This window comes from Podarcis tiliguerta, assembly GCF_965153285.1.
Source record: "Podarcis tiliguerta genome assembly, chromosome: 9".
Lineage (NCBI taxonomy): Eukaryota > Metazoa > Chordata > Lepidosauria > Squamata > Lacertidae > Podarcis > Podarcis tiliguerta.
The window spans coordinates 46,810,400-46,833,040 of record NC_139542.1 but is presented as its reverse complement, the minus strand read 5'-3'; the positions used below and the strand labels follow the sequence as shown (position 1 = coordinate 46,833,040).

The 22,641-nt window shown below is 42.5% G+C and overlaps 1 protein-coding gene across 1 annotated transcript; it reads left to right on the top strand.

Annotated features, from left to right (window-relative positions):
• Positions 1-6,509: 6,509 nt before the first annotated feature.
• AGA (aspartylglucosaminidase) lies at positions 6,510-22,300 on the top strand. The gene is made up of 9 exons (XM_083457528.1): positions 6,510-6,723; positions 8,747-8,900; positions 10,020-10,132; positions 11,698-11,810; positions 13,761-13,878; positions 16,102-16,177; positions 17,142-17,249; positions 17,910-18,043; positions 18,696-22,300. Exons 1-9 carry the CDS (start codon positions 6,585-6,587, stop codon positions 18,794-18,796), a joined length of 1,056 nt encoding a protein of 351 aa, XP_083313654.1. The 5' UTR covers positions 6,510-6,584; the 3' UTR covers positions 18,797-22,300.
• The last annotated feature ends 341 nt before the right edge of the window (positions 22,301-22,641 follow it).

Sequence of the window (22,641 nt, the reverse complement as noted above, 5' to 3'; positions counted from 1 at the left end):
TAGCCTACTTTTCTTTACCCAAACCTCAAAGACATAAAAAGCATATTCTACAAGGAAAAATCTGTGTTTTCCTTCAGACACAGATAAAATGTGCCATATTCCTAGTAGCAGATGGTAAACGGTGTTATGTATACAGCACCATAACTGGTATAATAGTAAATAAGCATATATTTTCTATATATACACCATTTTTATGAAGCAAATGAACCTTTGTTTCACATCCCTTAGAGTTTAGAAACTATGCGAACGTTCCTTTGTGCAACCTGCAACGCCGATTTTAGCATGCACATATGCAAACTACTACTGCAATGTAATTAATTCTCAAACTGCAAATCTGTGTGGGCTTACTTAGAAATGAACACCACTGAACTCAGTGTTCCTTACTTGTAAGTAAATATGAACTGAGCTGCATTACATTATTATAATCCACAAACAAGGCTAGTCAAGATAGTTGAACTCAATCATCGCCTCTTACTGAGCCATTCATTCCGAGAGATCTCATAGCTCTCAACAGCAGTGCGGCTGGCCATCCACGAAGAACTGGAAGAAAGAGGTTCTCCTTCCTTTTTGAGGCCTGCTGCGGTACTGTAAAAGTGCAAGTGTCTGTATTTGTGCCACAACACGGCTGGGATGATGGCTTAGAAACAGCACACCTAGTCACCATGTTGTCTAATTGGTGGAGGGTGTTCTGCCACATCCATATACAGCCATTTTGGGACTAGGAATGCAAACTGTGATTTCTGTAGAGGAAGCAAAATATAGCAAAAGCAGGAAAGAAATTCTCACTCAGGACATGGTGTTGAAGCAACCTTATAGTCAACATCAACTTCGTTGGACTGGTCATGTTGTGCGGATGCCTGATGATCGTCTTCCAAAGCAACTACTCTATTCCGAACTTAAAAATGGAAAGCGTAATGTTGGTGGTCAACAAAAGAGATTTAAAGACTGTCTCAAGGCAAATCTAAAAAAATGTAGTATAAACACTGACAGCTGGGAAACACTGGCCTGCGAGTGCTCCAGTTGGAGAACAACCTTTACCAAAGGTGTCATGGGCTTTGAAGACACCCGAACTCAGGACGCAGGGGAGAAATGTGCTAAGAGGAAGGCACGCTTGGCAAATCCACACTACCACATCAACTCCCACCCAGAAACCAATGTCCCCACTGTGGAAGGATGTGTGGATCCAGAACTGGCCTCCACATTCACTTACGGACTCATTGTTAAAACCGTGTTTATGGAAGACAATCTTACTCAACTACGAGTGATCGCCAAAGAAGAAGAAGAAGATATTTAAGCACTAGTCTGGTAGCCATAGGTGAGGAGGATTTGCATGAAGGCAAATGAACAAGCTGGTATTGAATAGATTGAGGGATCCCCCAGGGGACATAGCTAATGAGCATCCATCTTGATTTGCCAGCCCAAAGTGCGGAGGCGAGATTATATCCCGTCTGCATTATTTGTTCTGATTTGCTTACAGCGCCATTATATGACAATGATCATTTGTTCTGCATTCATCCTGATTTGCTTGTGGGGTGTCCGTATGCATACCATTTAACCATATTCCAATACATATGGTTGTCTTGCTCATTTCATTAGAATAAAAGATCCATTTGCTCCACTGAAATGAATGGGAAATCGCTGCAAGCAGGAACCTTAAGAGCTCCTAGGCATGCTTTATCACTGAATCAGGTCAAAGGATACATTAATCACAACAGCAGGCTTCCTCAATCTTGGCCCTACAGATGTTTTTGGCCTACAACTCCCATGATCCCTAGCTAGCAGGACCAGTGGTTAGGGATGATGGGTACTGTAGTCTCAAAACATCTGGAGGGCCGAGGTTGAGGAAGCCTGCACTACAGCATCATGTAAAAAAATGGACAACCTTTTCATTAGGAGCATTATGTTTATAATATGTTGCATACCAAATGGACTTCATATTTGTTTTGGTGGGGCCATAAATCCTAGCAAATACTTATAGATTTATATAAAATTGATTCTGATTGGTTATCTTAGCTGTATGGTATCCTACCCGTAGCAATACATTTGATTGCCTGAAATTCTATTGTTGAAGAGTCTTAATTATCAATGTCACAGTATCTTTCAAGGTTGGGGTTAGGAAACAGCGAGTTGTAGCAGCTGTTCAAAAGCTTTATTATTGCAATGGATCACATTTATTAAAGCCTCATAAAGTTACAAACAGTTGTAATAAAAGAACAGTTCCAACAATGTGAAGTGGTCCATTACACGTTGAGTATGACAACTTTATTATTACTATTACAATTATTAAAGAGAAATATATTGCACACGAAACCAGAAGCAAAGGACCATAACAGACCAACATATCATTGCAGCAACATAATCTTCCCTAAAATGCAAATAATTACATAGGACAATTCCATAAATGAGACAGTGAGTCACAATTACCAGGTAATATCTAGGAACGTGCTTTTCAATGAAACAAACTATTATTAGAGTAAAATAAGGAAACATACAGAAATTTGGGTTTTAAACTTCATTTGTACTGAACCCCAACGTCTGGCGTGTATCAGGCCCTCAGAGGCAGCTATCATTCGAAACCATAAAGCAGTAACATTATAAACACAATAATAAAACAATTGCTGCTGCAGCATTAGATTGTAAGGGCCTTTGAAATAGCTATAAATAAAGGCCCTCTTCGAAACACTTAAAAGCCATCAGTGAATGTCGCTGACTTTCCACCTGATGGAAGAGGTTCCCCAGAGTGGATGTCACAACTGAGGAGGTCCTGCCTCTCATAGCTTTCAGCTTTGTTTTCAAAGGCTGAGGCCCTTGGAGAAGGGTCTCATAAATTTACCCAAGCACACCAGACGAGTCATATGGGAGGAGATGACCTTTGAAATATCTGGTCCTGGGACATACAGTGGTACCTCAGGTTACAGACGCTTCAGGTTACAGACTCCGCTAACCCAGAAATAGTACCTCGGGTTAAGAACTTTGCTTCAGGATGAGAACAGAAATCGTGTTTTGGCGGTGCGGCGGCAGCAGGAGGCTTCATTAGGCTCTGGGGAACCTCTTCTTCACAGAAATTGAAGTTGTTGTTTTTTAAACCTAATAAACAAAAACTTCCCACTGGTCTTAACAATCTCTCCAGCCGTGCAATTTTAAAAGATCTGGAAACAAAACTGATTACTACACATTAAGCATCTACTATATTTTTTTGGAAATGATTTGTCTGTCTGTCCAACTGTTCTCTGTTGGTTTGGATGCTTATCATTGCCAAATTCAGCACAAGCTTTCCTGAGATGGGGGTAGCAGTCATCAACATTTGGAAACTGGACACCATTTTGAATCAAGATAGAGGACTGAAATATAATTCAAACATGACTTTTTGCTTTGGGTTTGATTGTTTCTCTAGATATTGTCACCAAACTTGGCATGAAAGGTGTGAGCAGTAGTCTCCATCAATGTTTGGTGCCAGGCAACAAATTAAATCAAAATGGTGGACCAAAACATGACTTTGCCATAACATCACCATTTTGAGGGGTGGGGTCCAAACGCACAAATTACACTATTCACTTAAAAATCACAATTTTGGGGTACTACAAATTTCCAGGCATGGCTAGGTACTCCCCACTAGCAGCATATAATTTAGCCTGAGTGAGTAGAACATGTATATGATTGCTACTTTTTATCCTCCTACTTAAGTCTGCATGTGGAGGCTGCATACAGCAAAATTATTATTTCCTTAAGAACAGCATGTATATATTATCTAGGTCTTTACCACAGCATAACTGTCTATGGTTTTTTTTCTTGCTACAATTGAGAATTGGTGTGTGTGTGTGTGTGTGTGTAATTGAGCTCACTGAAAAATCACTGTTGTTTTTGTCTGCTTGTTTGAGAACAGATATTCGTTGTGTCCCTTTTAAACTTTTCTCTCCATTTAACCACATACATGTTTCACCCCCCCCCCCCGAAAGTCTATAAAAAAGAATAGGGTAGGAATACAAAGTTTCATATCAGAAATGAACTAACATCAGTATGTTGGCTAAATTATATGTTGTTGTTTTTTCTGGACTTCCTGTAATATCATCCTTATGGAACTTCTGAGCAGAGGTCAAGTTATTGCAGCTCTCAAGTCTTTATGGGTTTTATTATTTTTTGCAGACTTTTATAATAATAGCCTGTGAGGTAACTAGTCTTCCAAAGCCTGCAGCACCTTTTTTTCTCTTTTTGTTGTTCTAATAATAATAATAACATAGCCTCAGGCTTTTTAAAATAGTTTGAACGCTCTAAAAATATGCATGCATCTTCAAAACTTATCTTGTCTTACATGAGGTCCTGCCAAGTTGTCGTCCCATTTTTAAGAAATATGAACTATGCATATGGAACCAAATTAACCTCTGGCACTTCTCCACTATGTAGGAGTATATTCTGCAAGTGAAATAATATTATAAACGAAGTGCATTTTCAGGACGGTTAATCCGAAACCTGAAGTAGCACCTGTACCTAAAAAAGAAATACAGCTCTAAATTATGCGTTAATTTAGTATTCATATTCATGTGTAGAATTGTGTTTACCACTATTGTATAAGCATCTCTGTGATGATTTTCTATGATCTCGTGTTGAAATAATAATAATAAAAGGGGTGTGTGAGAGAAACGAAAGTGTTTATTCCTCAGTAGTTATTCTATAACCTCCTTGCCACTGAAAAGTAGCACCAGCACCTGATTTATCCTAGGTGACTGTGACTGGGAGTTACTGCTCATATGAGGCTATTCCTGTTATAATGCCTGTGAAAACAGGACATTCAATCCAACTAACGGCCAAACTGCATGTTATGATAGTCACACAGTTTGCCCTTAAGTGGAGGATTTTCCTCCCCCAACTTGTATCTGCAATGGGTCTGATCTGGACTAGCAATCCTCCCCCTTCCCACTCGCAGGTGCTAACACACACATGCAAACGCAAGTGCAGTTATTCTGTGGTGTTTAAAATATTTTATTTTGTCACTGTCACCATGTATTTGAAGTGGACAATCTCAGGTCTAGGGACCCAATGTGGCCCTCCAGACTTCTCTTACTGGCCCATGGGATGCTTCCTTAGCCACACACACACCCTTTCTTCCCGGGACACAATCCTCACCGGTTTGCTTTACACCTTCCTTGAGTGTTTTGTCTGGCTGGAATATGACCTTCAATGACTCTTAAGTGGCCTGGATGGAGGATAAACAGCCGTTTTAGAATGTGAACAATCAGATTATTCCTTAGGGGGGGAATGATCATATATGCAAATATAGGGTGGGGGACACCTGTCTTGACAGCAAGTACATGTGAAAAGGATCTAGGGATCTTAGTAAAGGTAAAGGTAAAGGTACCCCTGCCCGTTACGGGCCAGTCTTGAAAGACTCTAGGGTTGTGTGCCCATCTCACTCAAAGAGGCCGGGGGCCAGTGCTGTCCGAAGACACTTCCGGGTCACGTGGCCAGCGTGACATCGCTGCTCTGGCGAGCCAGAGCCGCACACGGAAACACCGTTTACCTTCCCGCTAGTAAGCGTTCCCTATTTATCTACTTGCACCCGAGAGTGCTTTCGAACTGCTAGGTTGGCAGGCGCTGGGACCAAACAGCGGGAGCGCACCCCGCCGCGGGGATTCGAACCGCCAACCTTTCGATCGGCAAGCCCTAGGCGCTGAGGCTTTAACCCACAGCGCCACCCGCGTCCCAGGGATCTTAGTAGACCAAAACTAATATGAGGGCAAACTTAACATGCATCAATAGTATGATGCAGCAGGAGAAAAAGCTAATGCTATTCTAGTGTCCAGAGTAAGGGAAGTAATATTTTGCCTTGGTCACACTTCACCTGGAGTCCTGCGTCCAGTTCTGGACACCACAGTTCAAGAAGGATATTGACAAGCATGCCGGTGAGGGTGACCAAGACAATAAAGGGTTTGGAAACCAAGCCTTATGGGGAGGCATGGACAGGTAAGCCGAGGCTGTAACTCTCTCTAGGCAGCACCAGGTGCCTAATCCTTGCTTGCTTGTCTCTGGCATGCTGGAGAGACGTGCTGAGTGGAGGAGGGACCCTTCAACAGACACACACACACACACACACACACACACACATACCATCTGAAATATACTCGGAGTCGAGTGTGAATTTCATGCTCTTTATTCAGCTCGTAGTAACGGACGTTTCTCTCCTTCGTGGCGTGCAAAAGATGAAACATAAATGCAAACAAGCGCTTAGCCAGGCACCAACTCTGCGAAGCAACAGGAGCGGCCTATTAAGGCGACTAAGATGGTCTCACCAACCCCCCTCGTGGAACTCTCGACGATGGTTCCCCCTCTAGCTCTCCAGTGCTGTTCTGACGAGAGGACGGAGGGGCCCCGCAACTGCCGCTCGGAGAGTAGGGGCGTCTGGAGTGACAAAGAGGAACCGCGCGGCGCACCCAGTAGGCGGAACTTGCCACCAGAGGCCGCTCCGCGCAAGACTTTTACGCGCGCCACAGTCTCCGCCCTTCGCGGGCTACTGCGCGTGCGGCCGATCCGCCGGGTGGTCACGGGATGTGGGGCTGACAGGGGAGCGACTCAGTGGGGCTGGCGGAGCCATGGGGCGCGGGAGCCGCCCGAGGGGACCTTTCTTGCTGCCTCTGCTGCTGCTGCTGCTGGCGGCGGTGGCGAGCGGCGAGGCGCCCTCGCTGCCTCTGGTTCTCAACACCTGGCCCTTTAGGAAAGCCGCCGAAGCAGGTGCTGTCTCGCTTTCTCCAGGGCTTCCGTGGTTGCGCAGAGGAGAGGCTCGAGCGGGCGGGGAGGAAGCCCTCGCCCCGTCCTAGGTGTGCCCCAAACTTAGTTTGGGCTCCCCGCACCCCGTTTTCTAGATTCATGATCCAGCCCGGGTCTCAGCGCCACATCTGCAAAGATCCTTGCAGGCGGTTGTGTGCGTGCTGCATGCTGGCATCTGTGGGCAGGGAGAACATCACACGCTGGCATTAGATGTCTCGAGCAGGATGTGTTGAGCCTGCCTAAAGTCAGGCGTTGAGGAGAAACAGAAGAGCAAAGCAGTCGCTTTTTCGGAGCCCAGGCCCTCCGATCACTTGGGGCTAGTGAAGCAGTAAGGAGGCCCCCTGCTTGGAGGGTTGGGAAGGAATTCAAGCTAACCAGATTTGGGCTGGTTGGAGAGGGAAACTTCACCTTCAGCAGTGTCCTGCCGGACCCTGGGACCCAGTTGTTCTCTCCTCCCCCCTCCCTTCTCCTTTTTCTTATTTACGGGAGCCACTATCTCAGTCCCAAAAATCTGTCTGTGGGGAGAGGAGTGGGAAAGGCACTCTGTGCATGTTCAACAGTGCCCTTTTTTAAACAAGACTTAATGTTTGCATTGAAATATGAGAAAGGGTGGTGACAGTTTAAGCCTGGTCAGATGAACTAGCCGTCCACACTGCTACTGTTAAACTTCCTTGGCTTTTCTCTGCTACTTTCCTCTTCCTTGTTTGGTGTGGGACATTTTACGTTCTGGTTTAAGGAGACATAATCTACATTACTTAGTGCACGTTAGTCAACTTCTTAGTGTAGCACTGTTACAGGCAGGGCACTTCCCCCTTCCATTTCAGTGTAGGTCTTTTGGGAAAGGGGTTCTGATCCACAGTAATGTGGCAGAAGGGCTCTTAGCATGGCATTTTATTAACACTGGAAACACTGGTGTGCTGCTGTGTCTGCAGAAGTTCAACTTGTGTTGTGTTCTGTATTAGCTACATAATTTGGTCTACTAGGCCACAGCAACATCTTGTGGCCAGTTGTGCAACATAGATTTCTGCTGGCAGCTCTTGTGGTGGGTGTCTTCACTGGATTCATAACAGCAACATCAGACAGTGTGCAGATATGATTTTACACAGTGTGTAAAAAGCGTACTCACTTCCTTCTAGTGAGTGTGCATGCATCTGGGAATAGGTTAATGCCCAATATATCCATAAAGTTTGTGCTAAAGTCCATCTTGAGGAAATTCTTGCACCATAAGTGACATGCCTGGCTTGTGAAGGAAGCATATGGAGCAACATTAAATGGTTTTAAACCCCTCAGTGAAATGCCATACAAATGCTTTAAAAATATTTTTTTTCCCTTTAACTAGCACATTGTTGCCATATAGTGAGGGTTATCCCATCTCCACCCAGCCCTCTACCCCCAGTCCATTCCTGTTTTGCTGCAACTTGATGCAGACATGTAGCCAGGAAAACTTTCCCCACCATTTATCACCATGCCAGAAAAAGCTTCCCCACTTAAAAGAGCAGGGCCAGGTTTTTTTTTATTATAAAAAATGGAAGTTATCTACCCTTGTGCTGCTTTGCTTTTACTTCTAAACATAATTGGCTCATTGGAGACTCTGGGCTTGAAGAAAAAGAAATTAGAATGAACTCAACATTTGTCACATCAGACAAATACGCCATTTTTAATCTATAGCTTGCTTGCCAACTGTGGCTGATGCCAGATTGGCAGGGCAGGGGGAGAAAACAATGAGAAGCAGACAGTTGACAATTAATGTCTAGGAATCCCAGGTTTAAGAGTTTTGCCACCGATGCTACATTCCCTGAACATGATGGATTTAGTTTTCTTGTACTTATTGACCAGCCTCCATAAAATCAGGACAATGAACACTTACACATGTGCACTGTACTGTGTATTCTAGGGATGGGAATTGGGGGTGTGCTTTTTAAGAGTATGACTTCTACGTACTTTACATGTGGAGTGAGTGGGATTTTGTTGTTGTTGTTCCTTTCAGCTTGGAGTACCTTACTGGCAGGTGGTTCTGAACTGGATGCAGTAGAGAAAGGCTGTGGTCAGTGTGAAGTTGAGCAATGTGATGGAAGTGTGGGGTATGGAGGACACCCAGATGAACATGGAGAAACAACATTGGATGCTATGATTATGGATGGGTAAGGAATCCCACATCATTCCTAACAGGCATAGGGGTTCTGCTATCAATTGCACGCAGCTCCTCCATGTTCAAAATCTTCCCCATTCACTTCAAGGTGTAGACAGCTTTGTCTTTGCTGCCCTCTCCATTGAAAAGCAGATCGGAACCTATGGGCCCGGAAGGGCATGTGTGCATCTGAGACTGACTGGGCTGTTACTAGGGATGGGTTTCCCCCCCTAAATCTTTATGTCAATCTTATCCATATATATATATTCTAGTTTCTGTTTCACTCCTTGATCTCAAGAAGTACAGTTTCTTTACTGGTTTATTGCTTTATTATACACATTATTTCATAAACACTCCAGGGTCTCTAAAGTAACTAGCAGATAAACAAACATATGGCAATGTATGTAACTGGCCCTGCTATCATGAGAAGCTGTGCACTAGTAGCAATAGAGTGTGTGCATTTGGTTTAGCAAGTGAGGTTTAGCTCTATTTTTTCCTATCACTAAATATGCTTTAAAATGTCAGTTTAAAGAGAGCACATGCCCATCTGAACTGTAGCCTACAGCAGTGGTCCCCAAACTTTTTTACCCACAGACCACTTGCAAATTGTTGAGGCTGACCACTTAAATGGTTTTTTCTGCCTGCTGTAGCAATCGTACTGTGCTAGATGCTGTATGAATTTTAATTGTGTCTTTATTGCTGCTTTAATTTCCTGCATATTGCATTTTATTCTATTACAATGTTAATTCCATAGAATTCACATTATAATACATTAAAATGCAATATGAGAAATTAAAAGCAATTAGAATGCAGTTAAAAGTCAGAATGAATATTTAAAGCAATAGATGTGTTATATTCAACTACAAATCCACAGACATGCCACAAACCACCTGAATAAACCACTCATGTTCGGTGGACAGTCATTTGGGAATTCCCCATCTACAGGTTCAACCCATTTAGTCTAATGGGATTGCGATTAACGTTTGGACACCAATCTTCATTTTTATACTTATCTCATGCTTGTCCTTTAGATGTGGCATACATTATTCTTATACTCTGTGTTTCTTGATTTAAACTTAAGACTCTGTTTGTCTGTTTTGCTTTTGGGTACATTTGTCTGTCTTTGGTCCAGTAATACTATGGAAGTTGGGGCAGTAGCTGATCTCAGACGCGTAAAAAATGCTATTGGCGTGGCACGGAAAGTGATAGAGCATACTCAGCACACCTTGCTGGTTGGAGAGTCAGGTAACTTCCTTCATTTTGCTCCCTTGAAATTTTGGCTCCTCCATGCAGTGGTGGAAGGCAGCCGCCTCTGTCCAAATGAAGTTAAGTTGCCTTGCTGGTGTCAAGAACTTTGTCACGAGTTGGTTGTGACAAGTTACTTGATTTCATTAAGATACAGTGCAATGCTTTAGCGCAGGTGTGGGGAACCTCTGGCCCTCCAGATGTTGCTGAACGACCACTCCCATCATCCCTGGTCATGCTCGCTGGGGCTGGTGGGAACTGTCGTTCAGTAACATCTGGCAGGCCAAAGGTTCCTCACACCTGCTTTAAATGGATAGGGGCCACTGTGCTCTGGTCTGACTTGATAGGTTATTTCTGCCCTCTTCAACATGCACGCCAGTCTCATTAAGTTCACTGTTTTGTTTTGTTTGTTTATTAAATTTCTATACTGCCCTTCATCCGAGGATCACAGGGTGGTTTACAGTATAAACACACACACACACACATGCACACATTGGCAGCCAGTGCAGTTGAGCCACGATAGGTGTTATATGCTCAAACCATCTTTCTACGGTTTTTATCGTAAATTTCGAGGCATCTTCAGAGGCAGGCCCATGTATAACACATTGCAGTAATCGAACCTAGAGGTGTGGTGTTTACTCCCAGTTTAGAAAGGTCCCTTCTCCTCAAGGTGGGCAGTTGAGGCATTTTTGTTCTGCCAAATTTTTGATGTGTTAATTTTATCAAATTATGGTTTTGTTTGTGTATTTATTATGACTGAATGCCCTTGTGTGTAGAAGAGGTTTTTGGTTTTTTATATACTTGGTTTTTGGTTTTTGGTTTTTTATATACTTGGTTGGGGAACTCTTTTTGGAGAGCAAAGGTAAGTGTTTTTTATAGATTAAAATAATAAATTTGTATTGAATCACAGCCTTCACTGAAAAAACTCATCACTGATTTTTGGAATTTTAGCATTAGAAATTATTATTTAAAAAGTATAGCTGCAACAGATAGCGCAGAAAGGATTCTGTGAAAACACAAGCTGTGCAGTTATAAATATGACGTCCCCAAAAACACTTTTCTCTTTAAAAAATTTAACAGGGAAAAAATAGAAACATACTTCAGATATATTAGATAAAAGCAACAGGATATTTTTAAAAAAATTATCAATACAGTCTGAAACATTCTACTTTGAATTCTTAAAGTTTCTATCTGACAGTGTAGTGGAACATTGCTGTTTCTTATCACAAGTCTTTCATTTATGGATTCCATGTTGCAAATTGATATACTTCCTCTTAGTTTGCTATCAGTCTTCAGCATTCTGAAGCCCCCTGATATATGTTCTTGTTCTAGAAAATGAGAAAGGCATTTCTGTTGAGGACAAAATCATAATAATGTATACACTTGTATAGGGCAGTGACTTGGGCTCTGACTGCTGTAATACAATATGAAAATGGTTTACAAGTGCCATGCCGTGTTTTCATAGGGATCTCGATGAGCTGAAAAGTGTCCTCTTGCACGCTTGTTGAATTGCAAATACAGTTACATAGAAAAAGAAATTACTCATTATTTTCTGTTCCATAAAGCCTCACTATTTGCAGAAAGCATGGGGTTTCCAAGTGAAGACCTGACTACACAGAGCTCTCTTTCAATGTACTTACAGTGGCTTAATCGGAACTGTCAGCCAAACTTCTGGAAGGTAAACCACAACTTTCCCCCTTGTTTTTTCTTGTTTTATAAACCTGGTGGCTACACTGTATTAAATATTGTTCTGCCACCAATCTTGGAGGCAGTATGCCTCTGGATGCCAGCTGCAGGGAATTGCAAGCGAGGAGAGTGTTGTTGCACTCAGGTCCTGCTTACAGGCTTCCCATGGGAATCTGGCTGGCCACTGAGAACAGAATGGTGGACCAGATTGGCCTTGGGCCTGATCCAGCAGGGCTCTTCTTATGTCTGCAACATTCCCATCACCCCACTCCATCATTGGAGCGAGCTGCAGGGGAAGAGGAATGTGCTGTGTACCAAAGAACAAATGTATGTGAATGTGTACAAGAGAGTTCTCCGATGGAGCTAGGCCTATGGAGCCAAAAGGTCCTGTTGATCAGCTTTGAGTGTCCTGCTCTTCAGGTCTCTTTGGCCTCCAGTCGAGCTAGAATTGGTCACTGCTGATACCAGCTTCTGCTAACCAGTTCAACTTGAATCCTTCCACTGCATCTGATTCTTGCTCTTTCATATTGTCTGCCTTGTAAGTGTTGGGCACCTGATAATCCTATCTGTGTCCCCCTGCCATCACTGGACAGTTGCTTTTAAGGAGTTTTATGTGCCCAGGGACTTCCCCGTGTTCTTCTATTCACCAGATCCTCTGTGGGAGCTAGCTTTAAGCTTCTTGTTTATCTTTCTCATATGTTTTCTGCTCTTCCCCCACCTTGGAACTTTTTAGCTTTGTGCCATGATTTGAATCCACACATTGTTATTTCATATAAACAAGCCCAAGCTCTGCCTGCTGTTTGCCTTATTTTTAAAATCCTAAACTACTTTTATGTTCTGGTTAAGATATTTTTTTTAAAAAAGAAAAAATGCCTCTAGCCATGCATCTGGAATTCAGGTTCATTTTAAGATCTGCTCTGAGCCTGCTGTGATCCTGATAAGTGTGTAACCATTAAATCTATGTGGACCCGTTCAGCATGGGCATTTTTTGTTTTTATGCTACCTCGCTCAGATGTATAACTATGGCCACGCTTAAAAAAATAAATCTCCAATTAGATATTTACTGTTAAGAAATATAATATGGAACTCCAGTACTATTCGTTTATCATTGAATCAGAAGCCTATTGTGATTTGTGTAAAATGTTTTCTTCCTTCGTTGTGCATGCAGATCCCACCCTCTTGACTATCTATACCCTTCAAGTTATCCCTGCAGAAAACACAGGCTATGTAGAAACCTGTAGAGGGACCTCTGTACCCAAGATCATAGGAAGAAAGTTGAAAGATAGCAACCTTTAAGGCTAGCAAGAGAAGTCTGTGTGGCTGAAGCAAAGTCTTTCTTAATTATTTTAACTTGAGCCACCAGCAAAAGGGGAAAAAATAGGGTGTGCTAGATTGTAAAGGGTGTTTGCAGGGTATGTGGAGTGGAAGTAGAGCAAGTTGAATTATCCAGCTTCAGCGCCTTTAGCCGTATGGTTTGTCTATAAAGTTGTCTCATCACAATCAGCATGGATGCTCATGAGGATTGAGAAAAACTGATCTTGAATTATAGCGGTAGGTGGTAAGACAAATTATCATGCTGCGTTTTTTGCACATAGAATGTTGATGTATTATTTCTCTGCTGGCTGTTCATTGTAGGAAACATTTGCAAATCACATAACGTGGAATCTGAGCAGGGCTGCGATAACTAGAGTGTTTTGAGTATTGAGTTACTCTAAATTGAGGGAGATGCTTTTGTCTGTTCATTGTTTAAAGCATCTGAGCTACAGTAATTTGCCTTCGATGAAACTTCTTCATCCTTGGCATATACAGAAATCTTACACTATTCTTTTAGGATGACGGGGGGGGGGGGGGGGGAGAGAGAGAGAGATAGAAGACAGGTTTGTTTGAAATGCCAGTTTGTTTTTCATCCAAGATTTTAATGTGAATGAAACTTTGATTGCAGAGTGTGACGCCAGATGCTTCAAAATCATGTGGCCCATACAAGCAGGCTGCAAAGTTCACCAAAGAAGAGCGGAGTGTATCAAAGAAAAGAATAGATGTTCATAACCATGACACTATTGGTATGCCTTCTTGACAGCAGCTTATTTCATGCTGCAATCCCTCTGCTTGTTTTAAATGAGTCACCAGACAAACTGAATGTGAATAATTTTAAGCAGGATATAAGGACACGATCCACTTAAGAACAAACTCTGCCTGATGCAGAGATAACATCAGTGATTCAGCAAGACATTTCCCAAGCGTGAAGCCCTAGCACCCCATAATGTTGAATGCTGTGCTGTCAGATTACACATAGTCGCCTCTCTGCTGGTTGTGGGGCTCTGTCCAGGAGGGTGAAACGCTACGCGTGTAGGAGCCTTGAAATGAGGAGTCTTGAAGCTGATCAGCAGCAGCCTTGGATCCACTTGATCCAAAAGTTCCTCAGGCTTCTCAGCTATGTCAATATATTGCTGGCATAGTGAAAATTTTCACGGAAGCCACCTTCCACCTTGGCCAGCATGAGCTGGTAGGACTTGGGATGTGGAAGGACACCTGCCATGTTACCCCTCACCCCATTCTGTAAATCTCCCTACTTACTGTAGGAACCTGGCCTGTGCTTCTCTGTTTAGTTCTAGAATTAGGAATGTGACATTCTATTTGCCTTTCACCCTTCCTTCCCAGTCCCCATACATTCATACATTCATTGTACAGATATATGATGAGCATTTTACATGGTCTGATGAGGCAGAACTTGTGTTGGTAGAACATGATTATCATCCAAAATCGAAGCACCACTTTGTTTTCAAGCAGGAACAACTTAATTTACTCTTTTTGCTTGCTAGTTTGCTGAACGTGCATCAAGAGTGCTCCTTCTTGAAGAAGTAATTTCAAAATGAGCTTATATATTCCAGTGAATTGATCATCCTAGTGTATATTCCAGAACTACATAGGTCTGGAAGTTTTTTTTCCAAATAAGCTCAAGTTTCAACTTTACATTTTGCAAAATTAGCTGAAGATGGGATGGGGCGGGGGACGACGACTTTGTTTGGATCCAGCCTCTTCCATCTGCATAGTAATTAAATTTGGAATTTACAGAAGCACCTAAGTGACTTGGGAGCACAAGCCTCATTCTCAGACACTTAAGAGGCACTTCTAGTGTGATGATTAAATTCGTCACCACCAAGTAATTAGCATTTTAAAAATGTCAAATGCCAAGGTTCTTGCTAATCTAAAGGTGTGTCCTTATGAACTTTTGCACCTTGGCAGTTTGCCCAAGCCAGTGATTTATTCTTTGCTTCCCTTCTTTGGGAGGCAAAGAAAGAGCAAAACTGAGCTAGGCTACTGTAGGCAGTTGCATTCTGTAGGCAAATTGCCTACTTGGCAAATAATTGAATGCAAACTTTGAACAATTGCTTCATGCTGTGTCAGTTGACACTATGTTTATGGCACTCGCTGCCTTCCAGTAGCCAGTGCGTGAATTATCTGGTTGTGGGTCTATAAATTAACAATTAAGTGTCCTAAAATATGTATTTCCACACTTGAAGTGAATGATTATAATGCCTCCCATCTGAAGCCAGGAGCCAAAGCCCATGTTTCTGACTTAATCTGCAGAATTATGGGGCAGACTGTGATCCTGGTGATCATCTGTCTTCGCAGATGGAAGATTTTCTTTCTTTAAACGTAATAGATGGACTCTAGGGTGGAGTTACTCCAAACGTAAAAGAGGCCTAAGGAAGGCAAACAGTTCCCAGGTGAAGTGGATCCCATCACCATCTAGTTGTGATAAGAAAATATTGTGGCGACTGTCGTATATTACTGGGAACTCTTAAAATAGGTGTGAGGGACCCCCAGCTTCCAAACCTGATTGCACCTGTCAGGCCTCCCATTTGGCCTTCAAGACCATTTTGGCCCAACTGCACACAGCTGCTGTCATATATGTTGTCAGTATGGGCCAGGTCAAAAGGTGGCTTAGCTGAAAAGGGGTTTGCAGGCCCGGCTGATCAGCAGTGCCTGCAAAGCACTATGTAAAACAATGGGCAAGATCGTGCTTTGTCCAAGGGTTACATTGCCCAGAATTTAGAAAGGGGTTTCCTGAGCTCCACCCACCTGTCAAATTTGGCCCATGAGGGGATGGGGAGATAAACATTGTAACTCATTGGTCAAACCCAGTTCCCCACTTTTGTCTGAAGGACAGCAGGAGTCTGGTCTGTTTTAAAGGGTGGTCGCCTAACATTACCCCTATCCAATTAACAAAATCATTAACCCATAATGCTGCTTCTAAATTCCCTACCTGTTTTCATTTGTAGGCATGATTGTGATTGGTCAGAATGGAAGCATTGCTGTGGGGACGTCAACAAATGGTGCAGACCACAAAATTCAGGGGTTAGTGTCACAATAAAATCAAGATTCCTTATTGATGAGATTTGTTTTCCTTTCTTGAGTGCTGCTTATAGTAAGCATGAGTGTGTATGTGAACTGCTGCTGTAGTGGTAATGATTTTTATATTACTTGAAAGAAGGATTTTGTGGATATGTGAAGAATGCATGAATTTGTTTTCTGTCTTCTTCCTCTGCAATTCTATCCGTTTTAGAGCTGTGCTTGATTATATTGGATGTTTAAGTTAAGTGTTGCCTTGATATTTCAGCCCAGTTCAGCAAATATAATAATAAATATTGCTGTCCAAAAAGAACGGAATTGAGGCATGAGAAAACAAAATCTGCTATTATATACTGAGACTTACCACTATAACTTCTTGAGGTGGTAAGCTTGTGTCTGGGCTGTACTGACTACAGTCAGGGACTCTGCACAGAAAACTAAATGTTGGGGAGAAGCAATTCTAAGTTTCGTGGTTTTTGGTTTGGGGGTGTGTGTCTTATTTTTTAATGGACAAACATTCTGTCATGTATTTTGCAAGGGAAATTCGAGCTCATAGTAGGAAACTTAGACATGCGCAATGAAAGTGCTCTGTATAGAAAAGTGTGGAATGAACAAATGATTGGTGGGAAGACACCCCAAAAGCAGATCAGGATGAATGGCCTAAGCGCTCCTCCTAAAAAAACAGAAACAAATCTGAACGAATTCTCAATAAATACCAGACATGGTGTAACCTCTGCCTAAGCTTTGTACGAGCAAATCTGGACAAATGCTTTGTCTGGCAGAGTCCTGAGATTGTACATGTAGCTCCAAGAGGTTTACTCGAGGCAGGCACAGGTTTACTACCTCAATGAGAAACACGCCTCAGCGTGTCTTTGTTGCTAGCTTGTTTGTGACACTGTTGGAACTATCAGAATCTTTCCCCATCGCCCGGCTGTTTTCATTGGATTAACATCGCCTTCATCTTTCTTAGACGTGTGGGAGACTCTCCAATTGCTGGAGCTGGAGCATATGCAGATAGTACAGCTGGAGCTGCAGCTGCCACTGGAGATGGGGATTTGATGATGCGCTTCTTGCCCAGGTTTTTATATTCTGTGAACTCTTTGGGTCTTTTTGATACTGGGCTTCATTGTGAGACCACCCTGAGGTAAAAGATGGGCTTTGTACAGGCAAGCTCGGAAGCTGCACTGCACTGCTTCAAGCCTTGGCGGTGTCACTAGGCATGCCCATAGGTCCTTCGTGATGTAGAAAAACAACATCATCCTGGGGATGTTGCTTAGCCTTGTCCAAACACTAGTTATCAACCAGGATTTTGAACTAATAATAGCTATTTCACATTTTGTTTAAATGTGCAGACTCTCTGTCTACATTCCTAGCCGTAGAAGAATTTTGAAGGGAACTAGTGTTCAGTTCATATTGCACCCAAGCATTAAGATCTGGACAAATTCATATTCCAAACCAGTTAATTATGAGTTTTTGATAACAGTTAGACCCAGGGGATTTGGTCACAGTGGATCACTAGGGCCAAATCAAACCATTCCAGAGATAGGGAACCACCACTAAAAAGGTCCTGTCTTGGTTTTTTCCCCCGTGTCAACGTTGGGGCAAGTTCGTGCAAGATTCCCTTTTTGTTATCAGCAGAGGAGGGGTTTTTTTAAGGTTCATTTTCTCCCCCTTGGCATACTATGCCACTTGGAGAACCTTTGTGTTAATATCTGTTTGTTTATTTTCCTTAAATCAGCTATCAAGCCGTGGAGTATATGCGAACAGGAATGGATCCCACCATAGCCTGCCAGAAAGTTATTTCTAGAATTCAGAAATATGAGCCATACTTCTTTGGTGCCGTTATCTGTGCCAACGCGAGTGGAAGCTATGGTACGTCCACCTCAAAAGTTTGTTTCATGCAAATTCATAGGTTGGAATAAGTTCGCAACACTCGGATTCTGTGTTCGTTGCCCATTTGTCGCATCAGCATGCAGGAAAGGGCTCAAAACAAAATATTCACTTTTTCGGGGGGGAAACAGAGTCTGAGACTCTGCTTCAAAGCAATCCAAGATCAGTCATGCTGGGTATCTCATTATTGAGCCCTTGGATCACCATGCAGAATCATTTTGCTAATCGATATGACGTATTGGGTTAGGCTGCTCAGTGCACTTCTTTTATCTTTGATTTCCCACAGTTCTCCGTTTGAAAGATTAGAGACCCGTGGACTCATTACATTTGCCAGTATTAAGATGTAAATTGAAACAAAATATACTAAACTTGGAATTATATTTTAGGTTGTGAAGGCCATAGTGCTAGCTGGAGACTCTTTCGTCTTCAAGAGTTTAAAACAAGTGAAGGAAAGATGACTTTTTTTAAAGAAAGCGCAGTGCTGGGTTAATTAAGGCTATAAAAGAACAATTGCACAATTGTAGTTGAATTAATAGTGGGATCCTTAGATGTTAAAAGCGCAAGGAGACAGATTAATGCGCCTCTCATAGTTTGTTCTCTCTTTATTCTCTTATCTCTCCCTTTCCTGACACAGGTGCTGCCTGCAATAAAGTTTCAGGATTCACACAGTTTCACTTTATGGCTTCTAATCCCACTTTGAAGCAACCATCTGAGCAAATAATAGACTGCATTTAACACAGCCCCCCCCCCCGCCCCCCCTAAACTTAAAGAGTTCACTGGAAGAAACGAAGAAGACAAAATTAAACTTTTGCCATTGCCGTTTTTTACAAAAATTAGTTGTGCATACAACTTCCCCATAAATTATAGCGCAGAGGGGTTACTGATTTGTGCCAAAGAGTCTTTATTCTCTGTCTTAAGACTGTAATCTTTTGGCCCTTGGGAGGAGAGTGGGGCAGAGAAAGAGAGTGCCAGATCTCCACCCCCTAGGCTTTCCTGCTGCCCTACTGACATCAAAGAGAGAGCAGGAGCCATCGCTGTCTCATCCTCCTGACACGCTCCCAGAATGGGAAGATTTCCCCTCAAAATTTCTCATTAATTTCCTCCTTGTTATTTTCTATAGGGGGGTAAATGTTCCAAACTAAATAAGGTAAAAGGATAGAGGAGGGTTTCCGTGAGTCTAGCAGGAAACTGAATTTTAGGTGGCCTTCACTCTCCGCCCCTACAATTTAAGATTGTAGCCTTAATTTTGCTTTCCCATATTGCTGACGCTTAAGTAAATTTAAACAGAATAAGCTGAGTAAAGAAATTCACTCAAATATATGCTGAGACATTTCTCAACTTCAACCAAAGTGGCCTACCGTCTCTGCGAGAGAAGAAATGAATGTGTCAAGCCCAGCCACTTTGAACAAACCCTACCACAAAGCCTTCCTCTCAGCTGACTTCTGTTTTGAAAGATCCACCGGAGTTCTCTTTCCTATCTCTGGATGAGGAATAGCCCTGCCAGGACACTTCTGAATATGCCCCTTCGGCCAGAAACAGCTGGAAATGCAGCTTCAAGAATGGAGGAGAAATGCAACAGGACAGGGTTTCAATATTAGCTATTGTGTGGTGGGGGAGGCGGGGCGTAAATCCTTTCCCCCGCTACGCACTGCTACATTCCACCTGATGTAAAAGATACCACCTATCAAATATACAGCATGAGCACTCAGCTGTATGAGCCCTGGAATAATTGTTGGTTATGTTAGTTGAGTATTGACATTTTCCCCATAAACACATTCATTTTTAAGGGCAATTTTTAAAATGTACAAATCCAGTCATTCCTTCTAACGATTTACAAAATAATATTCCCCTTTTTACATGCTGGAGCTGCCGAGCTGCCACCCTGCTCTTGAATTTGTAGTACCGTATTTTTTGCTCTATAAGACTCACTTTTTCCCTCCTAAAAAGTAAGGGGAAATGTGTGTGCATCTTATGGAGCGAAGGCTGTGCAGCTATCCCAGAAGCCCTCTTGCTGTTCTGGCTTCTGAGATTCAGAATATTTTTTTTCTTGTTTTCCTCCTCCAGTAGGTGCGTCTTGTGGTCTGGTGCGTCTTATAGAGCGAAAAATACGGTAGTTGTTTTTTTAAAAACAACAACAACAACAACAACACACCTCCAAATGTGTTATAATCAGCTACTACTTCCATGCCCTTTCTTGCTGCTAACAACAACAATGATAATAATTTTATTATTTATACCCCATCCACCTGGCTGGGTTTCCCCAGCCATTCTGCTAACTTCTGGAGCTCTGCTGTAAAGCTCGCTTAGGCCAGTTACTATCAGTCAACCTAACCTAACTTTCCTTTTGTTGCCAAGCCGATAAAGTGGGATCGCCTTGTGAATGTTGCCCTGTGTATGCCCCCCCCCCAAAAAAGATGGATACAAGTAGTTGCTAATAAAAGTCCTTCCTTGGACCCCTGTAAATTCCTTCCTAATTTGCAATATCTCTGCAAAATGCTTCCCACCAGATCTGTTTCCAGATCATTTCAGCCATAGGGCCAAAATCAAGAGCTTAGTTTCCAAAACTGTGTCCTAGACCTGCTGCGTTTGGGTTACAACCAAGATCAGTATTAATGCCGTCTTTGCCTTGGTGCAAGATTAACTTGCTGGACCCAAGTGTCACGCTTCTCATTTCACACCTTTCATAATAATAATAGTTTTTATTTATACTCCACCCTCCTCAGCCAAGGCCGGGCTCAGTAGTCTCTGGAACCTACAACCTGTTTTACTCAACCGGACCAGGTAAGAGATTTTGCCTATCCACTGGTCCCTGAGACAAGAGCCAATGACGATACTTTGAATAGCACTGATAAGGCTTCTACTTCTCCATCTTGATTTACTCTTGAAGGACAGACCCACAGGTGCTGTGCTAAACATAGGAAGCTACTTTGTACTGAGACTGTTGGTCCATCTTCACATGCTGGCTGGCAGCAGCTTGCCAGGGTTTCAGACAGGAATGTTCCCCAGCCCTACATGGAGATGTCTGGGATGATCCTGGGACCTTCTGCATGCAAAGCAGATTCCCTTCCACTGAGCCATGAACCTTCCCAAAGCACCATTAATCCCAACCTCCTTTTGGACCACTTTCCAGTACAGGTCCAGTTTCTGGAACCTAGTCCGTGTACTTCTTTGCAGAAACCTATTAAAAGGCATTTAAGGTATACATCCACTCTCAGGCCAGGATGCAGCTGCCTCTGTCAATTCATTCCCTGTTGCTTATCCCCATGACTCTGGGATACTGTATGTCTTTGTGTTGGTTTTGCTGGAAGCAGACTTTGCTCACACAGGGTTTCTGAGTGTAGGTCAAGTCCCTAAATGTATGGCGGTCAGAAATATTTGTTTGTGTTGTTTCAGAGAATATTTCAGGTGCCTTTCCTTTTTCCTTTTTTATTACCAGTGTTAACTAAATTGTTTCGGTGAAGCCCATTAAGCTATTGTGTCTGTATTTTGGAGATGTTTCCCTTTGGTGCGGCTTTGTGGAACATAACATTTGATTGGGATCATGCTTTTAAAACAACAACGGGCTCCTGAAGCAGGTCTTCAGACAAAATAAAACATTCTCTTTTTGTGTATTTTGCAAGAGAAGGTCTTACCTATTTGTTAAAATTAAGTAAGTGTTTAGGTTGATAAGGACATACTAGTCTGAGGACATACTATTCATGAGTCTGAATTTGGATTGTCTCATTGGATTCTAATGTTTCTAAAGCCATTTTTAAAATAAAAATAAATATGTGTTTCTTTGGGGCCTTACACTCCTCTCACTGGAAGCAAAAGGTGTATTCTCTGGAGGCTAGGACCTGAACCAATGGTTTCAAGTTACAAGAAAGGAGATTCTGACGAAACATTAGGAAGAACTTTCTAACAGTAAGAGCTGTTCAACAATGGAACAGACTCCCATGAGAGGTGGTAGATTCTTCTTCCTTGGAGGTTTTAAACAGAGGTTGGAAGGCCCTCTCTCATGTATGCTCTTGTTGAGATTCCTGCATTGCAGAGGGCTGGACTAGAGTCTCTTCCAGCTCTATTAATTATAAGGATGGACCTTAATAGACTTTAGCCTTTTCTTATGATTTTCCCCCTACAGCAGTCTTAACAATCCTGTAGCGTGCATATCTTCTTAGAAGTAAGCCTCATTAAGTTCAACTGACTACCAGCTAACTGATTATAGGACTGCAGCCTAAGTAAAATTTGCAGAGACAATCATTTTAATGATTCCGAATTTCATTTTATCTTGTGTGGAATGGCAGGGAGAGGGTTTCTTTGCAACATTAAAAGGGGGGGGGGGAATGGAAGCTGTTCTTTGTATTTGGATGAATTATTCTTCATGTATGTTTTGAGGATGAGAATCTCCTTTTAAGATTGCTCAAATAAGTACTTCTGAAGATCCCAGAGTCGGTGAATCTAAAACATTCCATATACCCCCTGCTTTGGAACAACCCAAATTATGATATTCCTTAATAGACTCTGTCCTAATAGCTTTGACATACTGTGCCCAATGAAGATAATTTCTCCTTATCACCATTATTAATTAGAACGTGAGACGT